This window comes from Clinocottus analis, unplaced genomic scaffold, assembly GCF_023055335.1.
Source record: "Clinocottus analis isolate CAN_PGR_092001 unplaced genomic scaffold, fCliAna1.0.p SCAF_12, whole genome shotgun sequence".
In the NCBI taxonomy this organism is placed as follows: Eukaryota; Metazoa; Chordata; class Actinopteri; order Perciformes; family Cottidae; genus Clinocottus; species Clinocottus analis.
This window is the reverse complement of record NW_027175843.1, coordinates 13,433,899-13,446,640: the sequence shown is the minus strand read 5'-3', so window position 1 is coordinate 13,446,640 and position 12,742 is coordinate 13,433,899. Positions and strand designations below refer to the sequence as shown.

Below are 12,742 nucleotides of genomic sequence, written 5' to 3'. Positions count from 1 at the left end.
GAATAATCTGTGTTGCTTCAGTAGTCAAAAGTAGCCAAATAAGTTATTCATGTTTTTAATCATGTCAGTATCCAGAGACGGGCAAAATACATCAACATGTATTTTTGCCCATCTCTGTCTGTATCTCTTTGGCTTTCCTGCTTTACAGGTTTGTGTCATTAGTCTAATATGTTTTCATCAGGACACTGATTAAATGACTGATTTGTAATTTCAATGAAATTATCATCAGAAATCAGCTGGAATGATTGCAGTTTGGGTCGTCTTTAGCAAATTCAAAGATGTTGAATGTGATCTGTTGATCAAACATAAGACAAACACGTACAGTAGGCAAAAAAATGTATATATATAGATATTTATTTGAAGAATAAAAATAGGCTTGATACATACAGGTACATTTGGAAATGGTTCACAAGCAGGAAAACTTCTATTTAATATCCAACACATTCATTCTAAAAGTTAGGTATGTGCCTAACTAAAGTGTTCAAAAGGTGCATATTGAAGATGTTCTTCCGTGTGTGAATATGTTCTTTTGCCAAATTTAATCAAGTAGGCACAATTACATGTGCATTATCTTTGGATATGTAATATATTAAGTGATTCAAGATTATGTCAAATTTGTTTCGGCAACATTAAGGTCAAATAAAAATATGTGTTTTTTTTTTCATTTGCTAAGGTATAATAATCTAATCATAAACAGTGACCCAATCACAGATACATAAACAGCCTACATAATTCATATTATCCTTCACAATTAAAAAATCAAGAGAATTAAAGTTAAACAGGTCGTTGGCCTGTTACATAACTTCAATGTATTACCCTTTGCATGCATGTTTGCAAGATGTCCTCTTCTGATTTCTATTAATAGTTAAACTTGGTAATGATACGTTATCCTTCATGTAATCAGTTAAAACACTTTCAAGAAATAATTAGAAGTTCAGCAGTATTTAGAACACAAAGTATTATTTCATACACATATAGTAAAGGCAGATTCAATTAAAAACAGATATTGTGTTCCATTTCAAAAGTAGAGATTTGCAAGAAATGGCAAATACAAAGATGGCAGTCAGCTCTATGTTTCTACTGCCTTGATGAAGTCCAGGTCATCATATCCGTCTTCACTGTTCAGTGATATGGACTCCATGGTGGTATTTCCCATGGCAAAGTTGATGAAGACCTATAAGGGTTCAGCAATAATGTAAGTGCCCTGCTCATTTAAAAGACAATTATTTTTCTCAGGAATACACATTTTTTTCTGCTGGCAAGTTGTCCCCCTGAATCCCCTCTCTTTATTCTTCCAGTGGTATCTTCCAATCCCAGAGCCCCAGAAGGGCAGAGTAGTTGAAGAATATCAGCACTGGCTGCATATAAAGCTCCAGGATTCTCTCCCATACTCATATTCCATTCATTTTCCCTCAGGCATACCCTCTGTCAGTTTCCCTCTGCCTCTTTTTTTTTAACTTTTTTTAACTCAGTCTTTCACTCCCACTCAGCTTTCTTCTGTCCCTACATCCCCTCCCACCATCTCTGTTCATCTCCCATCTCCTGTCCCCCTTTTTTGTTGTTCCTCGCTGCTATCGACCTACCTCTACAAAGCTTCACAATAGTTCCCCCTCTCTCCCTGTTTATGTCCTGTCTCTTTTTCTCACCTCATCCAGTGTGGTCTGGCTCACAGAGAAGTGTTTGATCTGCAGAGCATTCTTGTTTGACTCCAGCTGGTCAAAGATGTCAGCCACCCCTCCTGGAGCAATTGGTACGTGATATTCCACCATAGCGGAGTGCTGGTTCTGTGTATTGAGACAGAATGCACAAGTAGAGGATTAAATATTCTGAAATGTGCTCTTTGTGGAACCAGAATTCTGCAAAACTGAGTGAACAGCTGTTCCTACCAATTTAAGCAAACTCCCAAAATGAAATGAATGCGTCGTACATGGCTCCTGAACTCTTTAGCAAAAATGGCTTATCTACGAAGTACTCTTAACTACGTTGGATTGCTGGCAAAGTTCACCTTGAGGTATGTGCTGTGGAATCTTTCTCGCATGAAGTCAGTGATTGCCTTCGCGTCACAGGAGGCCTCGGCCAAGTACATCTTCACAGTGAACCCGCTGCCGAACCTGCACAAAGGAGATTTACAAACAAAACACTGTTATTACTTGTCTGTGTGGGGAGTACAATGCTACAAGTAAAATTGAGCACATAGGACCACAGAGGGGAAAGAATAGGAGGTTGTGGTTACAGGGTGGGACGGGCAGTCATGGCTGAGCAGAGGTCACTAACCTGTTCTTGATGTGCTGCAGGGAGCCCAGGCAACGGAACTGACCTTTCACCATGATTGCCAGACGGCTGCACAGTGCCTCACACTCCTCCATGCTGAGAGAGGGAGACAGAAATAAAAGGAGAGAAAAATAAAAAGGTCACACTTGGACCCTGCGAGCATACAGTAGAGTAATTAGCCATGCTTGTTAACACAGGAAAAAAAGGGGAAAGAAAAACATACATTCACAACAGAACAACAATCTGTGTATTTAAAATACCCTTTAGCAGGTCTATGTGCATGATACTAACCTGTGAGAAGTGAGGACCACGGCGCATTTTCCTTTCACTTCATCAGAGATAATTTTCCACAGGTGACGCTTGGTGCGAGGGTCCATGCCAGAGCTTGGCTCATCCTGTGGAGAGAGGAGAAATGAGAAGGTAATAGTCGGATGTGTGGAAGAAAGAGTGGAAAGTTAAAATCAAGATTGAGAGATCAACGGAAATCAAGGAGACAATTGAGGAAGGCAGGGTTTTGCGATGCAGTGTGTAAAAGAAATACATTAGGAGAAGGAAACACTAAGGGCATGTTGAACAAGAAAGAGTAAACACAAATGTATATTTGCAAAAAAAAGGCAGAGAAATGGGAGGCCATGTGTTACAAACAAAGCAAAAAAAAGGGGAAAGTCAAGGAAGAAATAAAGAAGAAGACAACAAGAACGACAAGAGGCAGAGGGGAGGGTTAGAAAAGAAGAAGAAAAAATAGTCCGAGTTGAGGATACAAACAAGGAAAGAAAGAAAGAGGAGGGATAATTTAATTGAGACATACGGTAGAATCAAAGTTGAAAGCTAATAGGGAGGAATACCCTTGGGTGAGCCTGAGGAAACAAGCTAATTAACTATATGAGATCTGTCAAGTCTAGGGGATCAATATCTACTTTACTTCAAAGATCCTTCAGGCGGAACAGTAGTGTATAGTATAATATTTGCTGTTGGGTGGCGAGTTAGGCAATTAAATGGGCAGCTACAGTAGCATGAACAGGTGTGTCCTTACCAGGAGTAGGATTTGAGGATGTCCAACGAGAGCCAGCGCAGTCGAGAGCTTCCTGCGGGTGCCACAACTGTAACTATCAGTAATGATGTTTCTATGGTAGGTTAGCTCCAGCCTCTTCAGTAGGTAATTCCCCACCTTTGAAGAAAACATACATGGGATTACACAGTGTATAAACATAATAAAAAACAGTTTACAGTTTGACGTGATACAAAACAATAGTCGATGAAGGTAATACTATTTATTCACTTTGTCTTCTTCCAAATAAGTGTATATAGTTGTCAGTGGAAACCTGTCAATTTGTGCCGACTGCAAATGGATAATCCATGTAGGAGATATGTAATGGTTCAGTAGTCATGTGTTGGGACTTCATGTATGCTCTGCATGGCTCGAAGACTATTCAGGAAATGAGATAATTCCAGAGACTAGTATGCACCCGAGTGTCATGCACATGAAGATGGAGTCTATCCTCCAACTGTGGCTGCGGCAGTTCTTCATAACACCATTTATCGGTTCCACTCTCATGCATGTTTGATTTTGTATGTACAGTATGTACAACGATAACTTAACTTGGTGATTTTATTATATCTAAGCTCCAAAGCTGTCTTGGAGTTGCTGCTTCAGAGAACAGGAACTGACGCAGCAAAATCATTTGCTGCATATCAATTTCTCCTGTGTGTCAAACCACACGGAAAGCAGGAATTAACCAAACCCTTAATGGGTCATAACAATTTCAGTTCCTTAATAAATACCTATGCTTGCCTAGCGCTGTAAATACCAATTCATTTTTGAATAGCTTAAGGGGATTTTCCATTGGTAAACTTTAGCCTTCCTCATCATTTGGCAAGAACCAGACCAAAGCAGTAGATAGCTTAGTTCACTTGAGATGCTTTTTCTCTGTAAGAGGATTTACCCTCAGTGGTCATTTTTCCATATAATTCTGAGTTCACAGATCCAGGTTATTAGAACACATTGTAAGACATTGCATACTTTGGAAAAACATACAGTATCATTCGCTACATTTGAATTATTAGTACCAGCAACATAATTCTGCGTCAAATCGCAATACAGTTATGTTTTTTTTGGAATGTTCTCTCATAAAAGCCGTTTTCTATCACCTTTCATGTAACAGCTCATTAAGCCTGACAAAACCATGTCAATGCAAAATGACCCCATTAAGGCTTGTCTCATTATCCACGGCTAAGGGACTCTCAGAGGGAGACAACATAAGAGGAACTCTATATATAACCTCATCTTTGTGAATTAGCCCAGCACCGATGCTGTGGCCATTATAACCATTGTTGTCACTATCCTGACCAGAGAAGAGGCGCTGTAACAGCAGCGGCGATGCAGATTAGAGCAAGACAGCTCCATTTATGTGCTTCACTGTGTCGGCTTGTACGTCGACCGGCATCCTCGCTAATGTGTGTGCATGACTCTGTTTGTAACATGGCTGAGATTGACAAGGAGAATCAATATTTTGTACTTGCAAAAACAAAAATGTAAAATGGTGTGTCGAGGGAGAGACAAACATAGAGCGATGTTTTTTTATGCGTATACTTTCTATTTGTCATGCTTTTTAACATATGTAGAGCTGTTTATTTTGTTGTTGTTTTTTTTGAGGGGGTGGGGAATAAAGAGATCACACATCTGTGATTGGTTGTTCTGAGGACTTCTCTCATGTCAGCGGCAGCAGTGAAATACAGGCACACTTAGTAATCACCAAGAGGCAAGATTGATTAGTTCTCAGAAAGATAAATGAGAAGAATGGGGCTGAAGTGACATTTCAAATGAGATCCTGTCATCAACAAAGTATCGTTTAAATGTAAATTTGTCTGCAGTGAAGCATACAGCATCAGTTTAAGTCTGAAATTTAGATTTCACAAGCTGGCAACAAAAGCTTTCCCATTTTGCCCCAAATAGTACAGCTTTCAGCACACATCACTCAACACTTAACACCCTCTAATTGGGTATGCATAGAATCATCAACAGTTACTAGTCCCGCAGTGGGAGTACACCTTTGAATGTATATCAGATCCATTGAAATGTTGTGGTTGGTGTTGTCACAGACCCGGAGCTTTGAACAGCTACACAGAGTCTGCAGCTCTTCCTTACCCCATCTATCTCCCTCTTTGAGATGCCTCGAATGCGAGCATAGAAGTCCAAGTGCTCTTTTCCAGTAAGCAGACTGTCCAGCGCATCCACCTGGGGACAGTAACCGATGGTAATTCCCTTGTCACGGCACTCCATAATGTCCACCAACCGCCTGGGGAAAAGAAGAAAGACATATTCTCTTAAATGCCAGCCACATGGTGAAGGGCAGATGGACGTGCAAGGTGTTCCATCCACACTGCAGCTCACTAGGAATACCCACCAAACAGCTTAACAACAGAGCTGTTACAGGGAGGCAGAAGAGTATACAGTTTATACCTGTATTGGAGAGCCTGAGATATGGGTATTTTGTAAAGCGTCCCCCTGCTATAACCCAAGTCATTTACTATCACATTGTGGCTGATAGGAGACAATAACACCCCCATTTGTGGATATTTGATTCATGCAAATGTAATCCAACACAGCTTCATTAGGCAATGCCGCTTGTGCACCTGTAGAAACAAAATCAAAGCTTTGACCTGTGATAGCGTCATGTTTTAATGCTATTTTACAGTAGATTTCCCCCAAATTCGTAGTCATTGTATGTATGAGATGATGTAGAAATAAATGAATGAACAGCTTACCCTTCCCAGTCTCTGATCTGTGCTGTGCCATCAGTGGGGCTGATATCGCCAGTCAGCATCTTGAAGGTGGTAGTTTTTCCTGCTCCGTTCTCTCCCAGCAGACCAAAGCACTGAAAACAAACACACAATGCTTCGTAATCCTGAAGCGTTTCTCCACTTTACAGAACTGTAATGCTATAATGGGCTTTTTCGCAGGTTGAAATGGCCAATATTGAAATCTATAGAAAGAAAAAACACAAAAGCAAGTATCTAGACTATAAATATTACTGGTCGTTGTATTTCCAACAAACAAATCTACCTGGCAATGATTAATGTGAAAGTGCTGTGGTTTAACTTGGGCTGTGCTGTGATGTTAGGCCTTACAAGCATAGATGTATTGTTGACATGTCATAGCATTGTAAACACAGTTAATTATGATCCCGTTCTATTTAGCATGTCGATAACTCTCGTGAGCCAGCATGCACAATACCAGAGCCCTAGCCCACTGAAACAGAACAGGACAGTGATGTTATTAGTTACACTGTGTTCATCCTGCAATGAGGTGTCAACAAGACTGCTGTGAAAAGGATCTTGACCACCAACTTTGTGTTTTTTAAAAAAATAATTATAGTAATTCTATTATCATAAGAGGTTGATGATAGTCCTGAATTACAGGATGCCTTGTTCGTTTTCCTACTGACTTCAATTGATTTGCATTGGTAATTAATATTCCTACTCTGTGTAAAGGCTTACTTCTCCAACAGGGATGCCCACTGAGAGCCTCTTGACCGCATGGACCTTCTTCTTGAGGGTTTGATAAACCTTAGTCAGCTGGTTGACTTGCAGTATATCTGTGCTGGCCGCTCCACTGGTCACCCGTAGGCGCTCAGTTGCCACATCCTCATCATCATCCTCACCAACCACCTTTGGCACTGTCTTTCTGCGCCATATTAGATTCCTGCAAAGGTTTTTTTTTTAATTAGAACTACAAGGTGTGAAGTGGATGTGAGTAACTGGCAGACACAAATTGACATTTTTTGCCAATTATTTCACCTTTTAAAGGACGTTTATGCATATTCAACCACTGATCTGCATGTTTATATTCACAATTACAAGTTTGGATATGTACCACGGGTGTTACCACCATACCGTCTGGCATCTGTTTTTCTCACCTGACTTTACGTATGAGAAACTTGTTGAGCAGGAGGCGCAGAGTGATGAACACCAACCCTTGGATGAAAGAGGAGATCATCATCCAGCCCAGGACATCTGTGGAGAATGGGTTCCGATAGGCGTCAATGCCATAGCCACTAAGCAGCTGGACCTCTACGTTCTTCCTGGCCAACTCCATTAGCCCATTCCCAAAGTTGAACTGGGGGAAGATTAGGAAGGCATGACTCAGCCTCTTGAAGATCTCCTGGATGAACTGCAGCATGGAAGAACAGAACAAAAGACATTGAGAAGGGTAAAGGCAGGAAAGAATAGAGGATATAAAACTGCGTCTAGAGTGCTGAGGGCTCATCCTGAATCGTAATATCTTCCCTGGATAGAGGTATGCTTGCCCTTGTCACTCCTCTGCTACTCCATATCACTACTGCTACAAGAACGGAAGAGTCACACATTTAAATGTGCATTTAACTACTTCTGACCTTCAGTTGTTAACAAAAGGCATATTAACTAAAGTAGTTTACAGAGCTCTCAAGTGTCACTCATTTTGGTCTTAAGTCACGCCCTCCCGCCACACATCACATTTCTCACACTGAAAAAAAACTCTATGCTATTGAATGTGCCGCAGCGCGCAAACATGCCCTGGTCGCGCTGCAGAAACAACTTATCTTTTGTATCTGGGTAAGATGTAATGACAGGCAAGACTGGAGCAATGACTCCCGGGGATATATGTCACTCTTGCCTGTCTTAAAAACTTGAGAGCCCTGAGTTTATACTGACCTCAGGGTTGTGCAGAGAAATTTGACCCAAGAAGTATAGGATGGAGGTGGACATGATGGTGTTGATAGTGATGAAGAGGTTGATGCACACGTAGGTTATGAAGGCCATCTCTGCGTCCTTGAAGACACCTGCTAACAAATACATCCAGGGGAACGTAGACCACCTGTGGAATTAACAACGACAGGATACTTTAAACACAGTATCAAGGAAAGAAATAAGTTAACACACACACACACACACACACACACACACACACACACATTAGCATAGCTCTGCTGTGTTCTGGCTCTGTTGCTTCCAAATACAGAAAACCCACAGAGACAAACACTCAAAGTGGATGTTGAAAACTTAACCAGCCCTCCTCACAGATGCAAAGTCTAAAAAAACATGACTTTGCATCTTTTTTTAACTGAAGTGGTTCAGGCCTTTCACAGACTAAACAGGGCAGCTGTAAGGCTGATGAAAAAAGGCATCTAAGAATATACTAAAAAGGGACGGAGGAAAAATACCAGACCATGAGGAGGGTAAACATTAAGTCATGACGCCAAAAAAAAGAGAAGAAGATAAATTACTTCTCCCTTTATTCCTCTGGTGGCAGAACATTCTTTTCTTCTTTTTTTTAGAAATCTTTTTTCTCTCAAAAAATATGTTAGTTCATTTGATTGGGGTGTCTGGGAAAGCAAGAAAGCGATTGCAAAGAGAGGAAGATAGAAATAAGGAGAACAAAAGGAGGGTGGGGAAAGAGAGAGACAGAAACAAACAGATAGAGCCAGACAGAGACAAAGCATCTGCGTGCCTTCCCCGAAAAAAAAAGTTGCTTGGTAGGCAGACTGCGGAAGCCAAGCCATGACAAGGAACAGAAGCAAGAAAGCTGCAGACTGGACCATGTGGGCGCCGCCTGACAGACTGTGATTATTCATTGCTTGGGAAGGAGACATCTGTCTGATGAATGAGAATCAGAGCGCTGACTTGGCCTCATAACGTATAAGGTTCAGGATGAAGCCGACAAAGGTAACAGTTAGCATAGGAGAAGTTTCAGCTGCATTTAGAGACTCGTGTTAAGAATTGTGGTAATACAGCTGTGGGGAAACATGGTGTGTCATTGGTTTGGCACCTTTCCAAAAATCTAAATCTCGTTGTCAGATTTAAAACCTTGGTATCATGAGATCACACTGAGTCATGCCGTTATTGCCACTAGAACTGTTGCTGCCTGATCCCCTCCCGTCATCTCTGTCTTCATACTGTCTTTGGCTCTAGTTGGTAAAACATGCTGGGAGTGATTTTTCTCTCAGCCTTTCAGTCCTTGTACCATCTGTCTTTGCAAGAAATTCTTAAAAATTGAGCAGTGTTTGTGTTCACAGAGCAGATGCCTCCTAATGCTCAGCGCAGTAAATCACAAACTAGCGTGCTGTGGAGGCTAGAAAATGCTGTGTATGTGAGGACATGCTTTTGGAAATGTAGAAACCTTTATTTGATTAAATTACTTTGACCATGAGAAAAAACTTACTGGATGTGTGGGTGTATGGTGAGGTGTGGTGAGGCTCATTGTCCTACTGCAAACCTTTTTTTTATGCAATCGCTTGGATTAGAACAGACAATGTATTTTTACCATTGCTGAGATTGTGGAACATTGCATCATTGATAAAAACAATCAAACAAAAGCACTCAGATAATCATTCAGGTTGAAAAAAGCTCTTATTTGTTTGCTATTCCAGTCCTTAAGGTCTCCCCTCCCTTGTAATTCGTCCCTTTTGTAATTGTATACAAATATACATAATATCACAAAGATATACTCTGTATTGTTTTTTGTTTCATTTTTTTGTCATTTCAGCTCTTATTTTATTTTCCTACCCACCCATTCAGGAAGAATGGGTTTGGTAGGAAAGAGAAGTTATTGTTGCAGTGTCTTGAGATCCTAGCAGTAAAACTTCAGCCTCATGGCTAGATTCATCATGAAGTCACTTTTGGTCCACAATGTCATGAAAAAAGACCAACAATCCCATAATCTGACTGTCCCTGTGAATATGTTATTAAGTTCACAGATTGTGGGCGGCCAAATAACTCACCCAAAGAGTACCAAAAGCAGGGCGACAGCACCCAAATTTTGCCGATCTGTGAATGCTGGAACCTGGAAGGCTGCAATCACGGCAACAGTCAAGGTCACCGGGATACAATACATGATCTGTGGAAAAATACAGGACACAATGATGAAATACACAGAGATGTATTTTTCAAATAAATTATAAATTAATTAATGTATCATTATCATTTTGACGTAGATATTGAGAAATCTATTCATTATTACATTAAGTATATCTTTTAAATGTTTTGCACATGCTATTTTATTCTAAAATTAAACATGGGGAACATATACATCAAACATATGTTTGCTTTTGCTTTTAATGAGCATGATTTGACACATGAGCGAGATGTCCATTTAGATCTCCTGTTAGGTAATGAGAGGATGTTACCATGTCGTAGAAGAAGTTCACAGCCCAGTAGAAGGGCTCGCTGAGGCCAGAGATGTGCTGGAGCCGCTTGGAGCCACTGTGGTGCTCATTGACTTCATAGATGGCGAAACTGGCTGTCGTGATTGAAAAACCTGTCAGCACACACATGGCCACCATGATCTGGAGCATTCCCTGGATACTGTGAAGAAAAAAAAGAATCATTCAGACGTAAGTGACAAACTCGTGTAATTAGTGAATTATTAGTTAACTACATCGACTTTATTGATGAAGTTCATTATCTTCCCGCATGTTAAGTTTGGTTGTAATTCCGCTACTTTAATTTAAGGTTGCAGTGCTACAGCAGCTACAAGTTTAGAGACAAGGACACACACAAAGAAGGGCACAATATACTCTATTGTGCCGATCATTTTTGGATGAGGCAACTTGGTGTAATTCCTTTTCCGATAACAATGGCCTCCTAGAAAACCATCAGATTGTTACCTGCACGGACCTGACTCATTTGAACGACTGAAGTGTCTCACAATAAATAGAATTCCATTAATAACAAACAGCTTTGTTAAACGAGACGCTTTGCCTCGCCTCTCACGAGATAGGACCTGTACAAGAATCAGATGGCTCTGTGCAGAGAACAACTTCAACTGTAAGCCAGTGGTGCTGCTGGGAGGCCGCAGAGCCTTTTGTCCAGACAAGACTCCAGACAACCAGCAGAGAATTTGATCCCTCAGTTACTTTTCAACCCTGTGCAATCATTTAAACTTTCTGGATGCCGCTACCTCTTCATCTCTCACGGTCTCCTACCTATCCTACATGCTGCTGTACTACCTTTAGTCCTCGCCTCTCAGACGCCCAAACAGAATAAGCTGCATGAAGCTAGAAATGAAGATGAGAACGAAGATGAGAACGAAGTTGGCAGTGTGACTGAGTCGGAGAAAGAGACAGCGGCGAGGGACATGTGGTGGGTGTTTGAGGGCAGCAGTAACTACAAAGGATAGCGAGCAGCAGCTACTGAGCAAGTTTGTTGCAGTCCGGCCAATATAACCTTAGTACAGTATCCTCCCCATGGGCAAAGTGTACACACTGTGAGAATCAAGACATTTTGAGTAATAATAAGCCTGTTGTATGTTTACCATGGCTCAGGCCGAATCAATGCATCGGTGAGGAGGCAGAATTTCACGGAGCGTTGTGCATTTTCAGCCTAAGCAGGCAAACAGCTACGTAAATACCATACACATGAAGAAGAGTTGAGTATGTGGAGAAACTGAAGGGCAGTAAACACAAGGAAATAGCGAGTGAAATGGTTAAAGAGAACCGACCTTCATGAGGCCACGACGTCAGCTTAATACACTCTTGTAATGATTTATTTGATCCTCTGGAGCACACACGTGTTTGCATGCATACACACAAGCAAACACAGAAGCACGTATTCTGCAGTCTGGGTCTACAAAGCAGAACGTGGAGTATTTCAAATAAACTCATTTTGGGAAGTGGGGTGGAATCAATCCACCTCTGTGCCACCTTCAGGGTAAACACTCATTATATTGGGACTCTGATCAATAGTGCAAGCTCAGGGAAATCCATTTAAAAAAAATCAAATATGGGTAAATACCGCTGTCATGTACCTCTGTGCCCTAAGTCCACTCTGACTTTGATGTCCGGAATTAAAAAGTAGGATGATTCAATAATTGAACTTGGGCTCATTTACACAACAAATATTCATAATAACTTGACTAATTTTGGGATATTTTCACCAATTAGAATGCTAATTACATCATATTTTGAAGCGCAGTCATTGGGATATTGTTAAATACTGCAAGTCAGCTTAGTAGAAGGAAGAATCTAAATTGCAGTCCTTACACTGAATCTTCATCATCCGCCCGGCCGAAATAGGGGTGACTGGAAACTGAAATGGCTGTCATGGGAAAAACAAAGTATTGAGTTAGAAATAGAAACAACATGCAGGCTATTTTTCAGCACAGGAACCAAATGAGCAAAGATATTCTCTTAGTCAGGGACACAGTGAATTGAAAAATATAGTGCAAGATGATTTCATTTGCCAGTGCACACAAAGAAAATTGAATTTTCTTTATCATTTTTTCAGGGCCTTCGAGATGCTCACAGACATGAACTGCTCCCCTACATATCTCTGCTTACATTTCCTGAGATAGGAGAATGGAAGTTAACCTAAAACACAGCAGCCCTGGAGCAGGTTTGGGGCCCAGGGCTCCGCAGAATTGATGATTCCACCATCTAATCCAAATCCGATCCATAATCATTAACTACGACTCTAAAGTATTTTCCAATTGGAAACG

At 40.9% G+C, this 12,742-nt stretch overlaps 1 protein-coding gene across 1 annotated transcript in view; it reads right to left on the bottom strand.

The window, feature by feature from the left end:
- Positions 1-378: 378 nt before the first annotated feature.
- abca12 (ATP-binding cassette, sub-family A (ABC1), member 12) overlaps positions 379-12,742 on the bottom strand; it is a 56,351-nt gene continuing 43,987 nt past the window's right edge. Inside the window, exons 58-71 of the mRNA XM_068573041.1 lie at positions 12,288-12,342; positions 10,434-10,611; positions 10,029-10,144; positions 7,963-8,125; positions 7,188-7,441; positions 6,769-6,973; positions 6,037-6,146; positions 5,417-5,567; positions 3,305-3,439; positions 2,563-2,666; positions 2,275-2,367; positions 2,006-2,111; positions 1,647-1,784; positions 379-1,174 (exon numbers count right to left, since the gene is read on the bottom strand). Of these exons, the coding sequence (XP_068429142.1) occupies positions 1,070-1,174; positions 1,647-1,784; positions 2,006-2,111; positions 2,275-2,367; positions 2,563-2,666; positions 3,305-3,439; positions 5,417-5,567; positions 6,037-6,146; positions 6,769-6,973; positions 7,188-7,441; positions 7,963-8,125; positions 10,029-10,144; positions 10,434-10,611; positions 12,288-12,342 (1,913 nt within the window). The 3' untranslated portion in view covers positions 379-1,069. The remainder of the gene's footprint in view (positions 1,175-1,646; positions 1,785-2,005; positions 2,112-2,274; positions 2,368-2,562; positions 2,667-3,304; positions 3,440-5,416; positions 5,568-6,036; positions 6,147-6,768; positions 6,974-7,187; positions 7,442-7,962; positions 8,126-10,028; positions 10,145-10,433; positions 10,612-12,287; positions 12,343-12,742) is intronic.